This window comes from Bombus vosnesenskii, unplaced genomic scaffold (genome assembly GCF_011952255.1).
Source record: "Bombus vosnesenskii isolate JDL3184/JDL3185 unplaced genomic scaffold, Bvos_JDL3184-5_v1.1 scf7180000013265, whole genome shotgun sequence".
Taxonomy (NCBI): Eukaryota; Metazoa; Arthropoda; class Insecta; order Hymenoptera; family Apidae; genus Bombus; species Bombus vosnesenskii.
Window position 1 is genome coordinate 241,705 of NW_022882925.1, and position 16,773 is coordinate 258,477.

At 38.7% G+C, this 16,773-nt stretch overlaps 1 protein-coding gene and 1 long non-coding RNA gene across 3 annotated transcripts in view; one reads left to right on the forward strand and one right to left on the reverse strand.

The window, feature by feature from the left end:
* Nucleotides 1-3,166: 3,166 nt before the first annotated feature.
* Nucleotides 3,167-4,659, reverse strand: LOC117243050. Its single transcript, XR_004495379.1, has 4 exons — nt 4,060-4,659; nt 3,909-3,977; nt 3,539-3,794; nt 3,167-3,438 (listed from the first exon to the last, which is right to left on the reverse strand). It is a non-coding gene; the product is annotated as an uncharacterized LOC117243050 (long non-coding RNA).
* A 1,141-nt stretch (nt 4,660-5,800) lies between these two features.
* Nucleotides 5,801-16,773, forward strand: part of LOC117243161 (zinc finger protein 628-like) — a 33,606-nt gene continuing 22,633 nt past the window's right edge. The window contains exons 1-4 of one of the 2 annotated variants that reach the window (XM_033510410.1): nt 5,801-6,482; nt 11,156-11,476; nt 13,117-13,344; nt 15,104-15,321. In XM_033510410.1, the coding sequence (XP_033366301.1) occupies nt 6,476-6,482; nt 11,156-11,476; nt 13,117-13,344; nt 15,104-15,321 (774 nt within the window). In that variant the 5' untranslated portion in view covers nt 5,801-6,475. The remainder of the gene's footprint in view (nt 6,483-11,155; nt 11,477-13,116; nt 13,345-15,103; nt 15,322-16,773) is intronic. The other variant, XM_033510411.1, reaches the window with a different exon arrangement.

A 16,773-nucleotide genomic window follows, 5' to 3' on the forward strand; every position in this document is an offset into this window, starting at 1 on the left:
TGAAATCGTCTTGTCTTTATCGTCGATAGAAACGACCATATTTAACAATTAAGCGAATGATAAAACTTGAGGATCGTGGTTGACGTTTGCGGCCGCAAGCTGTTCCATGATAATTGCTGGTACTCGTTAATTATTCCTTTTACTGCTGCACCTCACCCCTCAAGCTGCGCCCGCTATTAGGTATTCTCCCTTGCACCTGCATTTTAAGCACCGTTTCGTAACGATCCACGGGATCTCGACGGGAGATTAAAAAGCTTTCGCCCAGGACAAATCTCGATGGTGTACCGTTCGAAATAACGATTGATTAATAACTATTGCCTGAAACGAAACAGCTTGTACGTTCTGGTTCTTCGCGATGTTTTTCTCTTTTTGTCCTTTCGTATCCTCGACGTCGTCGTCGTGCTGTTAAATGTAATATACGCGGCTCCATCGACATGCTTCCACGTATATTTTTCCTTCGTTTATACGCGACTAAAATATTGCTTGAGAATCCGTTGAAATTTTTATTCCCAAAATATCGCTTCACCGATCGATTCTGGAATTTTTCTTCTTCCTAAGCCGGCGCTGCGCTTTTGCAATCGCGTTCTTTTCAAATAATTATACGATATGCTTTCTCTTAAAAAAAAAAATGTTCAACGTTTAGCATTCGCTTTCACTACAATTAAATTCGACAACGTTTCTATCTTAAACGAATTAATTTTCTTCCGTTCAACTTAAAAAATCGCGTACGTAAAACCTTACGTTATATCCGAAAGAAGGGAACAACAATTTTATATCGATAAAGTCAAGTTAACGTTAAAGAGACCAATTAACTGACAAATTTAGATTTACGTGTATCGTTTATACGAACCTCTCGTTACGGATGAAGTTTATTTCGAAGAAATACGACTTCGGTGGCATATAAAAACCGAAGATCATACCAGTAACTACATTATACTCGAAAGATATATTATACCTTTGAAAGATGCATCCTTTCGGTCTCAGGCTGGAGTGAGTCGTTCGACGAGAAAGATTTCACGCATCCTCTCCAAATGGCAGGAAGGTTTGCGGTCGGATCGTGGGACATCCATTCATACGTTTTCGCGTGTAAGCACGCAACGTGCCAAAACTGTCAAGCTGCAGGTTGGAAGAATCAGCGCGACAGGAATATGTACCTCGTTCCTTTCGAGAAACCCTGTTTTCTCTTCCTTCGTCTTTGCTTCGTATGACTCCAATGTATCAGAAACTAACACCGTTTACCAAGTTTTCAATCGCATAATTTTTATTCAGCTTGCTACTTTGTCTTTTTAGATTCGTAATATCTCAACGACCGAGAATAACGAAATTAATGGAACGCTCGTGGCCACTTACGAATTTTCGTCACTTGTGGTCTATTTCACGAATAGATCGCGTGCGTTATTCAAAATATTTTGAAATTTCATTGACGCTGTTCCCACTGTGTTTTTGTTTACGTTGATTGGCTTCCAATCGTATTAACGCACAACTGGCGGACAAAAGAGAGCTTAAGGGAGAAGCGACAGCCTAATTTTAGAAAATAGGATTCTACTTGACAATAGCAGCTACCGTAACCGATACGACGGAAAATGATCAGTAGTGTACCAAATTGAAACTTATTTTCGCTCATCGTCGTAATTATGACGAGACTGCGAACGTTTGTGCGTTTCTGTTTGCATTTACGCAAAATTAAAAAACGCAGAAACCAATAGATAACGCACGAAAGTGTATAAAGTATCCAAAGTAGACTTCTACTTGTTACGATATTTCTTATATACGATAACTTTTACAGTCGAACTAATATAAAACTGCGTAATGTTTCTCAGTATAACGACGTCAGCAGTCGTGCCTGCTCGTGGTGCTGATGAAATTTCCAAATATTCCATACAACACATACGATAAAGGCGTACAAATTTCCTGTAATTTTCAATACGTTCGCGTAAGCTACATATACGTACGAGCGTACATGAAACAATGGACTAAGAAGCAACAATTGGAATACGCACGATCAATCGTACTTCCGTCGATGAGCGTGATTCGGTGGGTTCTTCGAAACGTTGAACGTTCGAGTCTCCTTTGATCGTTCGTCCGGATGCGGTGGTCTCGTTGTAGAAGCACACGTTCCTCCGGCAAGCCGGCCGGGCGCACGCGCGCACCTTGGAGACATCGCAGGTGCAGTTACCTGCTGGTCGAGTTCTTTCTTCGTCCCTCCTACGGTAGCCAATTATGCAAGTTTCACTTATCCGAAGTTGCCAGGTAGCTCGTTATCGCGGGACGCGAGACCACGAGTGGGTTAAGGACATCGGGACCTGCTTTCAATACATTCTTCGCCACGCACTCCTCGCCACGAAAGCACTCCGTTTCCGATAATACACCGTGGCCAGGTTCTTTCCTTCTCTTTTCCATCTGTCAGCATTGTACTCTCGGTTGGAAATTTTTCTTTTGTCTACCTTTTGTCTCCTTCTATTTCGACGCCGTAGGAATCGCCTCGTTTTGTGGTGAAAGTGTGCTACCCTAAAGTTGCGTTTTAACGGGTCATCGGGATCTTGGAATATTCGTGGCCTGGTGCAGGACCGTGAAAGAATCAGATCGTAAGGATATGGAAATAGGGGATGTTTAAGGCCTTCGCTGTCGACGAATTATGGCTGCTCCTCCTTGTTTTCACTCCCTTGGATTAGCCGTTAAAATTATTGTAGGCAAAGACGAGCCAATTCTTCGCTCGTTTTGCCATGAAATTGCTATAATAATTTTTCTTCCTTAGGGTATATGCACGCGTAAGAGATACAATTGGCGTGGAGTAAATTGGAAATCAATTGATTTAGCTTGACTACCCGATTATCGGTGCTTTCGAGATGACCTGGTTGATAGGTTGAAACGTCCTGTTTAACGTCTTTTCGTATTTCAAGATAGTGGCTCACGACGCGATAAAAGTTTGTTCGGTTCGCTGATTCTCTTCGTTATTTATGATCTTACGTCCATATAGGTTACAGTTAGAGTTCAAGTTCGGACAAGCGAATTCGAAACCGATCGATTACCTACGATCTATTGGAATATAATTTTGTATTTCAATAAAAATGTCGCGGTAAGTGGAGCTGCGTAATTTGTAAAAACTGTTTGTAATTTACAGACTTTGGGTAGAAGAGTATTTTTAATCGTCGGATATTATCTTTGCTTCTTGATTCTCTGCTCGAAGTAAGATATTTATTATACGGACAAAAACAGTTTACATATGTAATAGTAGATGTACATTATACATTTCCGAAGATTGCGATCGATATTTTGTGACAAGCGAGAAAGTAGTTTAATTGCCTGGAAGCAAGTATTCGTCGTGACTGACAAGGTAGGAATTAATGATTCCGAACTGGTGGTCAAGTGTAATTCACACGAAATTAAACTGACCGCGTGAGTTTTTCAATTCTTGGCCATTTTTGGAGAAAGAGTTACCTGCGGCAAACGAGTATTTTGGTATATTCGCGAAATGACAGTTTGCAACGTGCTGTTATTTAAAAAGTTAATAAAAGTATTAACGTCAAGTAAAATATACCGTTTTATAGGAAATTCCATTCTTCCAGTTTATCTCTCGCCGGTTCCATACTTTCGTTTCTATATCATCGAGTGTCCGTATCAAAGATATTTACACACGAAATATATAATTAGTACTAATAACATTAATTACATTAGTCTCGTGGGCAATTTATTGCTTACGTGCAATTATTTATTACCGGTCGAAGGTAATTTAAATACAAAATAGTCGATATACAGGATTTCAGTTTTCAATCCATTCTTCCGTTGGACGTTACCTAGAAAATTATCGAATAATTTAATTTCAATCTTGCGATTAATTAATTTTTATCGGTTCAATTTCAAAAACCATTTAAATGCATCAAAAAGTTGGTGAACTTGTGAATACTTACATATAACAGTAGCAGTGGACAGTATCTCATCGCACCGTCCTTGCGTCTCAATATTCTTCGACACGATATCTATAAGAATACTTTAAATATAATACCTAACATCTCGTAATATTTAAAAGCATCGAATGTTTCTATCAAAAATTATCTTTACCATTACGTTCTCGAATCAAAGTGTTTGTCACATGTTCCTTGGAAACCCTTAATTTAAAAAAAAAAAAGAAAAAAAAAGAAAAGAAAAATAAAGGGTCTGACTTCCGGAAGTGAACAATTTTCGTTTCTGAGAACGCGGCAGATCGCAGCAATAGCGTGGTCCTGACCTACATCGACTGGAAGTCGATTGTAGTGCCACGACGACGACGAGGCGTTCGATTCCACTTTCGGATACGTTCTCTCGATAACATTTACCGTTGCGGTGTCGATGGAAGACGTCAAGGTCACGGATTGGTGGCTGCCTAATCCAAATTCGACTAGAACGTCACGCGCGATTATCGAAGGTGGACCCGGTTCTAGGAAGGCGGCCCAATAGAACGTGTTCGGTCGGCGCAGACGCACTGGTGGCTCTCCTTCTTCGCGCGACCCGCGCCGAATCAAATCTACGCCGCGGCGCTAGTATGCGCGCGCATCGCTCTCGCTCCGCCGTCTCGGCTGCCTATTGGTCTCACAGAATCGTCCCGGTCTCGCTGCTCTCTCACATATGCGTAAGATCAACTAATCCGTACACAGACAATTTCCTCTCCTATCCCGCTCTTACTATACGCCATTTTCTATATATTCGTGCGTTCGTGTTCTTCTATTTGCAATTACATAGGGTTAATCGAGATTTGAAATTTCGCGCGTAATTCCGAGGTTCCGATCTACGTGTCCCGATTCATCGGTCTGTCGCTTCTACGTTTAGCAGCTGTTTAGTATCCATTTAGTATCTGCGTATGATTGTATAATTATATTTATAAATATTCAAATTATAATTATAATATAATTTGAATATTTGAGCTGAGGTTAGGATCGGTTAGGATATTGCGTTTTTCGGTTCGGTTATTGCGATTTGTATTTGGAAAGACAGGGTTAGATGTACGTGGATAGAGATTTAAGATAAATTAAATTTAGCCACCGTGGTTGCCAAGAAACGTAGAAATCAACTGATTTTCGCTAGAAAAAATTGTAGTCTGCGTATGATAATTCTTTGGCAAAAGTAAGATGGAAAATCAATGAATTTCAAAGTTACGTTCCAGTGTGTAGGTTATGTAAGTACCTGACGAACGTATTTGATATTTAAAGAGATACGTACTAGCTTAATGGTTAAAATTATAATAAATAGTCCATGAATATTTTTACTCCATATCCGAGTGTTTCTATCTAAAACCAATAGGCGATGGAAAAAAAGTTCTTTCGACTTGCAGCGCTCGTTTTCAACCAATTTCAACCAAAGTTAGGTATACGATTCGATGCGACCGCTATCCAACCTTTTAACCTTCTCGTTCGGAATTAGCGAGATATTCGTCATTTTTACGAACACATACGCATATGCGTCGATATTGTGATGTAAAAATAATCCAATAGAAACAACGTAGACGTATTTCAACGACCAAGCAAACTTGCCCAAAACGATTTCCCATTTCAAATATACTCGTTTTTAACGCGAGAAATCAATACGACACCGCCAACGTGCCGAGATTGGAGAATTCGATGCAACGGTTAACGTCCGTGGAAGCGGCTTCCGAAGCGCGCTCGCGTGCATCCGTTCGCCGGGAAGAGGAAGGAAGATTGTCTGCTGTCCGACTATCCTTGCCAAAGAGGGGATGAAGCAACGCGCACCCCACCAGCGCGCTACTTCCCGTGGGTTAAAGTTAGCCGCATGCGAGCTCGGTAGGCGTGGCCTCCAGGTAGCGGAGAAGCGCAGGTGAGAAGAGAGAAAAGCCGAACAGGTAAGCAGCCGAGCCACGGGCAGACTGCGACGCGCGCTCCACGCGAGACCGTGCGTGTACCCTCGTCGGTCAGACCGGGGCCAGTCAGGGTCCTGCTGTTAGCCAGGACGCTCCGAGAGTATCTTCCGGAAGACCAACCAACGGACAGCTGTCGGGCTACCTGTGTAACTCTTCTTTGCTCTACGGATCATCCGATTCCGTCTACTTGCTCGTTTCATCGATCGCCTCTCACGATTCGAAGAAAATTATTCTGTTATCAACTGCGTACAACCGCATACAACGTTGCTTTGTGATAGAAAAATCATCTGGCTTGAAAGAGTGTTGAAAATACGTTTCTCAGAGAAGTGTTACTCGTCTTGCGTCTGTAATAATCGATTCCAAGCATCGAACTGAACCGCCTTGGACGCGCGAACCGGGTACGAGACCGCGACCTTGGCGAACCACGTGGAGGATCGCCAGCGAGCAGCCCAGTGAATGGAAAAACTGTACGTGCGTCGGGACTGTCTGTGGGGTTGATACCGATTGTGTACGTCGTTTGTGCGTTCCTTGATCTCTAGTGCCAATAAAAAGAGACTACGATTCGCTGCTCGCCTCCATGAACAGTCGCAAGACTTAGGGGACTAATCGATCGACCAATTGGACGCAATGTGCGGTGAGTTTCTTCCGCATCTCATCGCTTTCCTCTCGTTGTTCTTTTCTTCCGCTGCGATTCGCGCGAATGGAATCGATCGATTGGCGCGAAGCGTCTTGGTAACAGAGAGACAAGTTTCACAGGGAGGTGATACGGTGCTTGAGAAAACGAATCTCGCCTCCGGTTGAATTCACCATGAATATACTATCGACCTTGTGTTATTTTTCACGTATTCCAATGGAAATTTATGGCAAAATTATGATATTAAATATAGTTCGGCGATTATCTCGACGATGTTAGCTGATTTGATATACGACACTTGGAGATGTGAAAGTCGTTTTCGTGATATTAAATTTATTTTCGTAATTCTGCTGGGAAATTTCCCCGTAGAAATATTCTAGCGATAAAATATCGATAAAATTATGCGATTCTTTTTCGATGTAAGTGCATATACAGGTTGTTTCTTTTTTGTATTTTATCCGGTCGAAAGAGAAGATATCGGTTTTTCGATGATGTCGATTTACCAAGGAGGATTAGGTATTTCGTTAAGCCGAGAGCGGATGACGGTATCGGTTTAATCAGATTACTTCTTCTTCTTCTTGTACTTCTTGTAGTTTTGTTAATCTAGCAGAAAGTATACGGTTATTAGTTTTTGGCGATGAAAAAATACCTTTCGTATTTAGTTTGTCAGGTTTAGTTTTTAACTGTTTTTGTAATCTAGAAAAGTTTACAATTATCGCTTCTTGCAAATTGAAATTTATGAATAGCTATTTCGAAATTTCAAAACTATTCTCTTATTTGATGGAGATTCTAAAGGAATCTCAACTTAAAACCGATACAATCGCAAACTATTCGCTACTTCTATTTATAACGTTGCAAATTAATTATACCGTTGTTGTATCGCGTGAAGATTATGTACATTTTTAACGGAATGAATAAAAGGAAAAAGAATTAAACGAACGATTTAAAAAATTAATTATAGCGAGATATCAATTTTAAAATGAAAAATGTTGCTTATCGCGAAACTTGTAGGAGATACTCAAATTTTCAAGGTTGTTCGAAATATTCGTATTATCGCGACCTTGTATATCTGCCGCATAAAAAGATATATTAAAAGTGTGCATACACTCGGAACATACACAGGAACCAGAATGTTATTAGCGCACACGAATGGCAGCAGCAAATATTTGTACGTATTGCCAATGACGTTAAAACAGATCAAAGTAATCGCAAATCCTGTTTCAAAATGTCATAATTCAAATTCACATTCGCTCCTTATCTCTTCGATACCTTCGCTTTTCACGAATTTCAGGGTCTTTCGTATTCAGTATGACAAATATTAAAATTTAGCATAATATCGTTACAAAAAGTATTTATAGCATTCACAAACCATAAGATTATTTCGATGGAAAGTTTTGCGAGAAATGGCGTTATAATTTGGTGGGAGAAAATATAAAATTCTAAAAGAGAATCGACGTCGTTGTGAAATTTGTAATATTAGGTTGTCTTTCTTTTACAGACCCGTCTGTTACAACGGTGTATCTTTATACAAACACGAAACCTAGTCTATCAAACGTTGCGATCTTTATCTTGATAGAACAAAATGAATCATACGTGATTCGATAAAATAATATAAAACGAAAGATATTGTGCGTCCATTATTTCCTTGTAAAACGAAAGAAAATTTTCGGACGACCTTATATATATATAGAAGCGATGGAATTTCGATGGAAAATCTTGCAACAAGTAATATCACAGTGTATTGGGAAAACAGACTTGGTCGTAAAGAAGAAATTATAATATTTAGAAATTATAAGTGTTCGATCGAAAATGTCGGTTAAATGTCGAATAAATTCGGTTTCATTTTGTTGAAAGAAAAAGACCAAGTGTTTGCATAATCTCTTTAGTAACAGAGTACACATGTGTCAGATTTTTACCGGACAACTGTTCCTATCAATGACTAAGATTCTCTTAGTTTCGTGGTCCCAGAAGCGTCTTCGTTAAAAGAAAGAGACGGAAACGCTGACGTTCGTTGATATGTACACTTGTTTATACACATTTTAACGAAGCGAAGAATCGGTGACCAGATGGATCGATTCTCACCTACGATCACGTTCAAGATTTCCAACGAAACGTCTTTTCGGCTAGCTTTTTCGTAATTAGGTGGCGGACGATGAATCGATCGAAACGTCTGTCATTCGTGAACGTTGATTTCGAAATGTGGAAAAGCTGGAATATAAATCACAATGCGTATTGTGCAAATCATATTGATAAATCGTATAGAATAAATCAAATTTGAGAAAATTGTAAAATCGAATCTCGCTACCAACGCGTTTTTTCTCTTTCGCTGACCATCAGAACGCTGAAGGTACATCCTTTTGTTTCGTTGAGAATTCCAGTCTCGAACGACCTGTTTAGCCAAATTATTTAGCCAAAAGTCGAAACTATAATTTTTTTTTCCCTTTTTTTCGTATAACAATATGCAAGCAATTTTAAAGCTGATTTGTAAGTAGGTAATGGTCGGTGATTGACATCGAACTCGGACATTATCGTTCGTTATCTATGCAAAACAGGAACCACTCATACAGTCGTGTTTGCAAATCGCATTACAGATTTATTCAAACAACGAGGCGCGATTATTAACTACGTCTGTGTATATGTACGAACATTATCTATTACCTGAAAACCTTCGACTTTAACGATTCACGTTTTCTTCCGTTGTTGCGTGCTCGTGTCTCCTTATGCCTTTCGGAGAAGCTTACCGTGCAAGAAAGTTATTCGGTTTCGTTTTGCCTTAGAATGTTAATCTTATTATTAATATTAATGCAACTTCCTTATTTTTCTGAACGATACATTTGTTTATGAAATTAACTCTGTTATCTGTTGTTTGACTCATTCTCTTATTGCGTTCTTCTTGGATTACGAGTCGAGCGTTGAAAGTAATCGAAATTGATTTGCCATAAAGGGCTTATTGTAATCGCGTAATTAAATTGCGCGTGAAATTTGTCTAAGTAGTACGTGAATGGAGAATTCTTCGAGTCGGTCGAAGGAGAATTTAGCTGATTGTTAGAAATATCCGGTAGACGTAAGCTGGTAATAACAACAACGCTAATAAATAGAAAGGCAATTTGCTTTAAAAGACACGAAACATTTTACGAGGCTAGATAATTTTCTTTCGCGTTGTTACGAATATCTAAGGTCAGGTATATTACGATTTATTTTTATTTATTTATTTAATCTTAATCCGTGCCTTTCGCCTTTTAACGACTTCCAACGACGTCCTTCTTTGTCTTTTGCTTCCTTGCTGTGCTCCCTCCCTGTCGTTCCTCCCTCTCTTCTGCTATTCTTCTCTTCACTATTATGACTTTCGGTTCTGTCAGTCCTTCTCCAGTCTCCTTCAGCACTTTCCCCGTGTTTATTGCTCCTCCTGTAATCTCGCATCTCCTCTACTACGTGCTTCGGGTCCTCTTCTCCTTTTTTGCATGTATATTACTATAAACAGATTAATATTGCGAAGGATAGAGAAAAATTACAGGCATCAACAGAGACGATTAAACAGCGTTAGTTGGAAAATCGTAAATGCCGATAAAAATGTACACTCTGTATATATTGGTAAAAATTATTTATAAGATATCTAACCGTGGTGCAATTTGTTTCTACTTTGTTTTCGATTTTTAAGCTTTTAAAAGGATAGATGATGGATAGATGAGATCTTATTGATTGCTAGCTTATCAGAGTTGGCCGCGAATAAAGTTCGTCGGACAATCACGTCCGTTTCAGCGTACGATCAGATTAGGAACACTGTCTCTTGGATGGACACGCGCACGCATGTTCTACGATGTATAATTCATAGTTCTCGTTCGGGGGAGGAGCATGTTTGTGATTTTCCCTATAAATCTGATAGCCGTGGCTACCTATGACTCGCGAGAATAACGCATTAACTCGGCTCCCATCTAAATGTAATAGAAATCCATTTTAAAACAGGACACGCGCAATTTTCTCTATATCCTGCCGTTTGAATTCGATAAAAACAGAATCCTTCTAACAATTGCACACCATTTCCATGTTCTTTCGATCGAGTATACGATTTCGTAGATACAACGCGTTAATAGCGCTATTTTAGACACTTTCGTTCGAAATAATCAAACGTTCTTCTCCTCTTCGGCTTTCGTTCAAATATTTAAAACCGATACTACCGATTAATTATTTTTGAAGATTTTTCAAACTTTTATACTACAGAAAATTATCGAACAATTGGCAGAATTTGGTTGCGGCTCTCAAGCAGACCAACGATTTTATGGCGACTCTCTTTGGTACCAGACGAATATTTATTACTCGATCGTTTCTACGAACGACGTATCTATCGCCTGTAGGGTGCGATACTCCATTTGTGTTAAACAATTTTTGTAATGCCACGATAACGTTAAACGATAAGTAAATCGTGAATGTTTATTCAAATTTTTCCGATACTTAGAATTTAGAAGTTGGAAGCCAGGTGGGCGATTGTCTTATCTACTACGTATCACAAAGAGTACCATATTTTGAACATTTCGTATATTTTTCCGTATTACGTACACTATGTCGATTCGTGCGCCTTCAAATTTTCCACGATCGCACAAAAGTCCTCAGTCTAGCGACAGCAGGAGCGTCTAAAAGATGTATAAAAATGTATGGTTTCACGGTTTGCTCGTCAGAAGCGGTGCCGCGTACTTGGTACATGAAACCGGAACTTCACTACAGCGCCATTGGAGTTCCGGCGGGCGCTCTGTCACCCCCGGCCACGCTTTCACCGCCTAGCAGCCCCAGCGTCACGCTGCCGCCTTCGCCGTGGAGTCCTGGCGCGGCTGCAAGTAGCTTGAACACCGCTGCGACATCCTCCAATCCTTCTTCGGCTTCCTCCACGAGCCTCGGCCAACCGACACCGGACCGTTTCAGCGCTTTCACCCTCGTCTCCACCTGCAATTCCGACGCCAGACTTCAGAGTCTACCGCTGACCAACACAACCACGGCACGAGGTAACACAATCGCCAGTATCGTCGATACTCTGCGGGTATTTATGCAAATTCACGCGATACTGCGTGGTTTATTCGTTTATCAAGTATTACGTACGATTACCGTAATATGTTGCTGAGCTATAATATCGTACTATCGTGTGACTATTCCATTGCTTGTTTCAGCGTTTGAAATTCCTTTCAGATATGACTACTATTAATATTAGATTTATTATAGTATCATAGATTAATATCGAAATAGTATGAATATAGTGTTACGTTGTACGTATTAGAGATAGGAGGATGTTGGAGAATTTTATTTATCGTTGAAAATAGAAGAGTCGTAGAACGCGATTTGATTTTAATATTTAGCTTCAAGATGTTCGTAATCCGAATAGATGAATCGATCATTGACTGGTACGTTCGTGGCGCGTCATCTTCGAGCAATTAGGCAAATGCTCGTTATATCGTGTTTGTTAGAAATTCTTATTTTTATAGTTATGACATTCTGTTATCGTTCGATGTATTCGTTGATCGTTATCTCAGTACAACCGTAACAAGGTTTTATAGCATATGTCTGACCAGAATCTGTTGCGACTACTTGATACGTCAGACTGAGAAACAGAGCATGAACAGACCATGCTACTTCACAAATATAGGATCGTATTCGTGTCAATGCAGTCAGCCAAATTTAGAACTAAACCATTTAACCTGCTGTTCTTGGCTGATACGTGTACACTTGTAAAATTGTATCGTGCCTAGTGAGTATTTAAATACTCCAGCTAGTAATTGTATAATTTATTTTATATATATTTGCAAAGAGATCACCAAAATTGTCTCATTTTACGTTACTTCGTAAATAATAGAAGCTTGATCTGTATGAACGTTCGGTCAGTCGAATTTAGAAGCGAACGTCAGCCCATTTAAGCTCTCCTATTTGATCTTCTATTCTCGGTTGAAATATTTATATCGGTTATAGCTCGCCTCATTATATCGAATAGTCGTATCTGAATCGCTAACGAATATCCAATGTTGTCCATCTAACAATAAACGTGCTTTTTTACTTTATCCAGAAATAATGACGGAGTTTTCTAGGAAAAAGAAAAAGGAAATATGAAGCAAAACAGACACAGGCATAAGAGAATAAATTCAGTCGGAAAGTTCGCTGCGATAATAATTTTCTAACGCTTTTTTAAATCATTTTAGACCCAATCATGATATTTTCCTATCATCCGAAATTTGTTCAAGTTTGAGGAAGATACGAAACAATTGTTCTGATATATATTCTTAAGTTCTATCTTAAAGCATCAAAGATAGTTTTTAAATATTTTTAGAAAACTTAAGAATATTAAAAGTCTCTTTGATTCGTCGAAATAGAAAGATTGAAATCAAAATTCGAAGACTAGATGGGATTGACATTAGCTTTCAATCGGACAACTTTATTCTTCTATATTCTATATTTACAAAATAAGTAAAAATTTCATAATAATTCGACTATTTAAGAAAAAAATATACCTTTCTAAAAAATACGTGTTACACGTTTAGCATAAACCTACAGATTCTTTGTTCGAAAACTTCCCGAGTTAATTCCCGGCTAGTGGAAAGATGATTGAGCCGAGGATCGCCAGGTTTCTCGTGCTAGATAGAAATTTTCTGGCTTGCAGAGATGCGTTGTGGTCTGATGTATGGTGGTTATGGGTCGACCGGGGCTGCATGGTGGGCAGCTCAACACCAGTTGAGTCTCTTGCTGCCCCATTCCCTGTTGCCACCCTCGAGGATTTCTAACCAGCAAACTACACCGGTTGCAAATTGCTCGCCTATTCACCCGGAACCCCTGAACACGTCCAGAGCTGGCTCGCCACGAAGATGCACCCCGGAGAAGGCGAAGTTCGGTGAGAATTTTAATTAAGAGGGCAGTTCGTGGAAAATTACACGAGGTGACTGTAACGATCAATTTCGATGGAGGTTCTATGGTAGCCTGAGAATGAATGGGATGAGAGAAACATGTTATAGTTTCAGAATATTATACTACATTATAGTTCGAAGGAACGTTAATATTATTATCACTGCGGAAATATTAATATCTTTTTCTACCAGTAATCACGTCAGATTTATCTTCGTTGCTGTTTAAAGTCGAACGAATCTTTTGGACGAATAAATTGTCGAACGATCGAACATTTATTTAAATACACACGGGACGCTCACGAAAACCAACAAAATTGCCACGATGCCCATAGAACGCGACAAACATTGTCCTTAATTTGGAATTGTATATTTCCTGTCTACTCGATAATATCACTTTTGTCAGTCAGTTGTAACGCCAACGGTAGGTTGTTTCAATTTCCAGAATTATCCCGCGTACTTTTAACGGCACTTGGTGGTACGCACGTGTTTGCCCACTGCCGCGATTAACTTTCATTTTCCAAAGTTAGAACTGTGAAATTACATTTGAAATCCTACTCGTCACGGTGTTGAGTTTAACAAGTAATAATCGCGTCGGGATTTCCATTCGAACCAATAATTTTGCTATTTACGTGACAAGAAGAGATTCGACTGCGAGCATTAAATCGCTTGTCGTAAAATAAATCGTTTTTGGTGTACGTCGGCAAGCTTTATCAAATTTATTCTTATTAATTCAATTTCACCACTCGCCATTTATAAATCGACTGCAAGATTAAAAAAAGCTTAAGTTTCCTTTAAACAAGTCACGAAATAAATCACTTTCCGAATACGTCAACCAGATTTACTGCGTTTTATCTTAAAATTCCATCGAGGTCCTCCTTGAGATTCCCATGGGGTTTCTCGACGCGACCAGTCGGCGAAAAAGGCGTAGAAATACGCGAAGAGCTTAAAAAAGGGGACAACTGACCGACAATTTTGTCGTAAGCACAGTAAGTAGGTAATATCGATCCTGTTCTGCGAGCGGTTGGCAAACGGTCGGTTATCACCACCGACGTTTACGTTTATCGTCATCGATAACAAAGAGAGAACCTGTTATTAAACTAATTATCACGAATCCCTTTCGGTAATGTATAACGTTCCGATAATTGTCGGTGATTATGCCACGTAAACGTTTCTGCGCAGTCTGGTGAACGATAACGAATTAGGTTCGTATTCGTTGTTTGTGTACCTACGACGATAGGGTACTTTCGTGATATATGCGGGTGACAAGCGTTAGCTTAGAATCCTCGTCAAACAAATTGAAGAATATCTCACGACTTGTCTGTGATTCGAACAAAATGAAGTATAATATTCTTTGACTATTTTGCTGTACCAATATAATAGAATATTCTTTGACTATTTTGCTGTATTGGGCTAAAAAGTGATTGGTTCTATTACTTTCTAGATTTAGAAGCTTCAGATTATATGTTTTATAATTTGCGTATATGAAGATTTATATTTCTATTTTAAACTTGGCGAAAACTTGCCGAAAATTTGTAATTACGATGATATTGTAATTATAATATAGTTGTAACGATTAATTGAATTATAATATAATTGTAATGATTAATCGAATTATAATTGAATAATTATAATGATATTATTGGAAGCAAGAGTTTCTTTAAATTATTTGAAAGAAATTTCTATCCAAGAATCGACTCTGCTAGAGTTATTATACAAAATAAAAGATTTTTGCAACATAATTTTCAGAGGAGGAGGCGCCGCTAAATTTAAGTACCAAACCTAACGACGTTTCGTCCACCATGAACCGAAAGAGTGAAATTTGGTCACCGGGAACAGTCTGCGAGAGGGAAGCGAAAGAAACCAGGATACTATCATCCAGGAGTCCATCCTCGACGCCTGTAATCACTCGACAAATCCATCATTCACCGTTGACACCACCCTCCTCTTCGGAAAGGACATTCCAAGTGAGTTTTCTATGTCAAAACGTCTTTCTTTTTTTAAATCTTGAAGAAGAGAAATTCGAGGAAAGATGCATATATGGGAAGAAATATAGTTGGTTGTTTTGCAAATTTTGTTTTCCTAACAGACATCTAGTTCTAAATTAACAAGTCGGGTATTTTTCATCTAAAGCAATTAACTAATGAGAAAGTGAAATAAGAAAAAAGCAGATCCAAATCTTTTTGTAAATTATTATGAGATTCTAGTCGTTTCTTCGATCCAGATGTCTTATACGTTCAATCGGAATATTAATTCCAAGTTAAAACGATGTTAAATTAAAATTAATCGAACGATTCAAAGATTATTCGGAACGGTACCTTTGTCCCAAAGAAATCAATAGAGAAAATGGAAAAAGGGCAATATCACCTGATGGAGTTAACTCGAATCGTCGTCAAACAGTAAGGTGGTGAAATGTTTTTCAGAGAACACGACGAGTATCGCTCTAGGAAATCTCTACACGACCACCGTGTTCTCTTCTTGAACACTCGGTTGATCGTCAAAAACAAATATTCTCATTTTTGTGTATTCTTTTACGAGCTTCGTAAATAGGCTTTCTCCGAGGTTCGATAATCTCCAGCTCGTAAACAAAATCACGGTCAACCAGACATCTACTCGAATAGCGTCAATTTTTCCAAGATTTTATCTAGATTTATCCGTTTTTTCATTCCTTTTCACGTTACTCCATTCTTTCCCTTTTGCTTCCTTTTTTTCACTTTTCTTTCTGCAAGGTGTTTTAATATTAAATGTTCAATTGTGTTTAGTATTCGTATTTTGCGAATGTACAAAATTCCCAGGAGTTACGTTAGATGGATGATTTTTTTAAATATCAAGATACTTTTAGAACGTTTTCACTTGGAAGAAACAATTTTTCTACAAGTCGAGGAACGTTTGTCCAGCAAAGTGTATAATTGAAATACGTAAGAAATAATCGGATATATTTTATTGCATATAGATAATTTTTCCATTTTTCACTTCAAACGACGTTTCTAAACATCAAGATACTTTTATAACGTTTTCACATGGAAGAAACAATTTTTCTACAAGTCGGGGAACGCTTGTCCAGCAAAGTGTATAATTGAAATACGTAAGAAATAATCGGATATATTTTATTGCATATAGATAATTTTTCCATTTTTCACTTGAAACGACGTTTTTAAAATACAACTGCGAGGACAACATTGTTGACAGTCCTTTTCTGCTTGAATTTATATCTCTATCAATATTGTCACTCCCTGCGTTGCTTACGTGTATATTCGCTTGTATAATAATCTTGTCACGCATCTCTGTAAGTAGTCATTTTTCTTCTGGTAGATTCTGTTGCTTTTGTGCTAGCTGAAATGAAAATGTGTTTTATCGCGCCACAACCTTTGAAGCATCATTCCGGTTGCATAATCGTATTTGCAACATTTAGAATGACG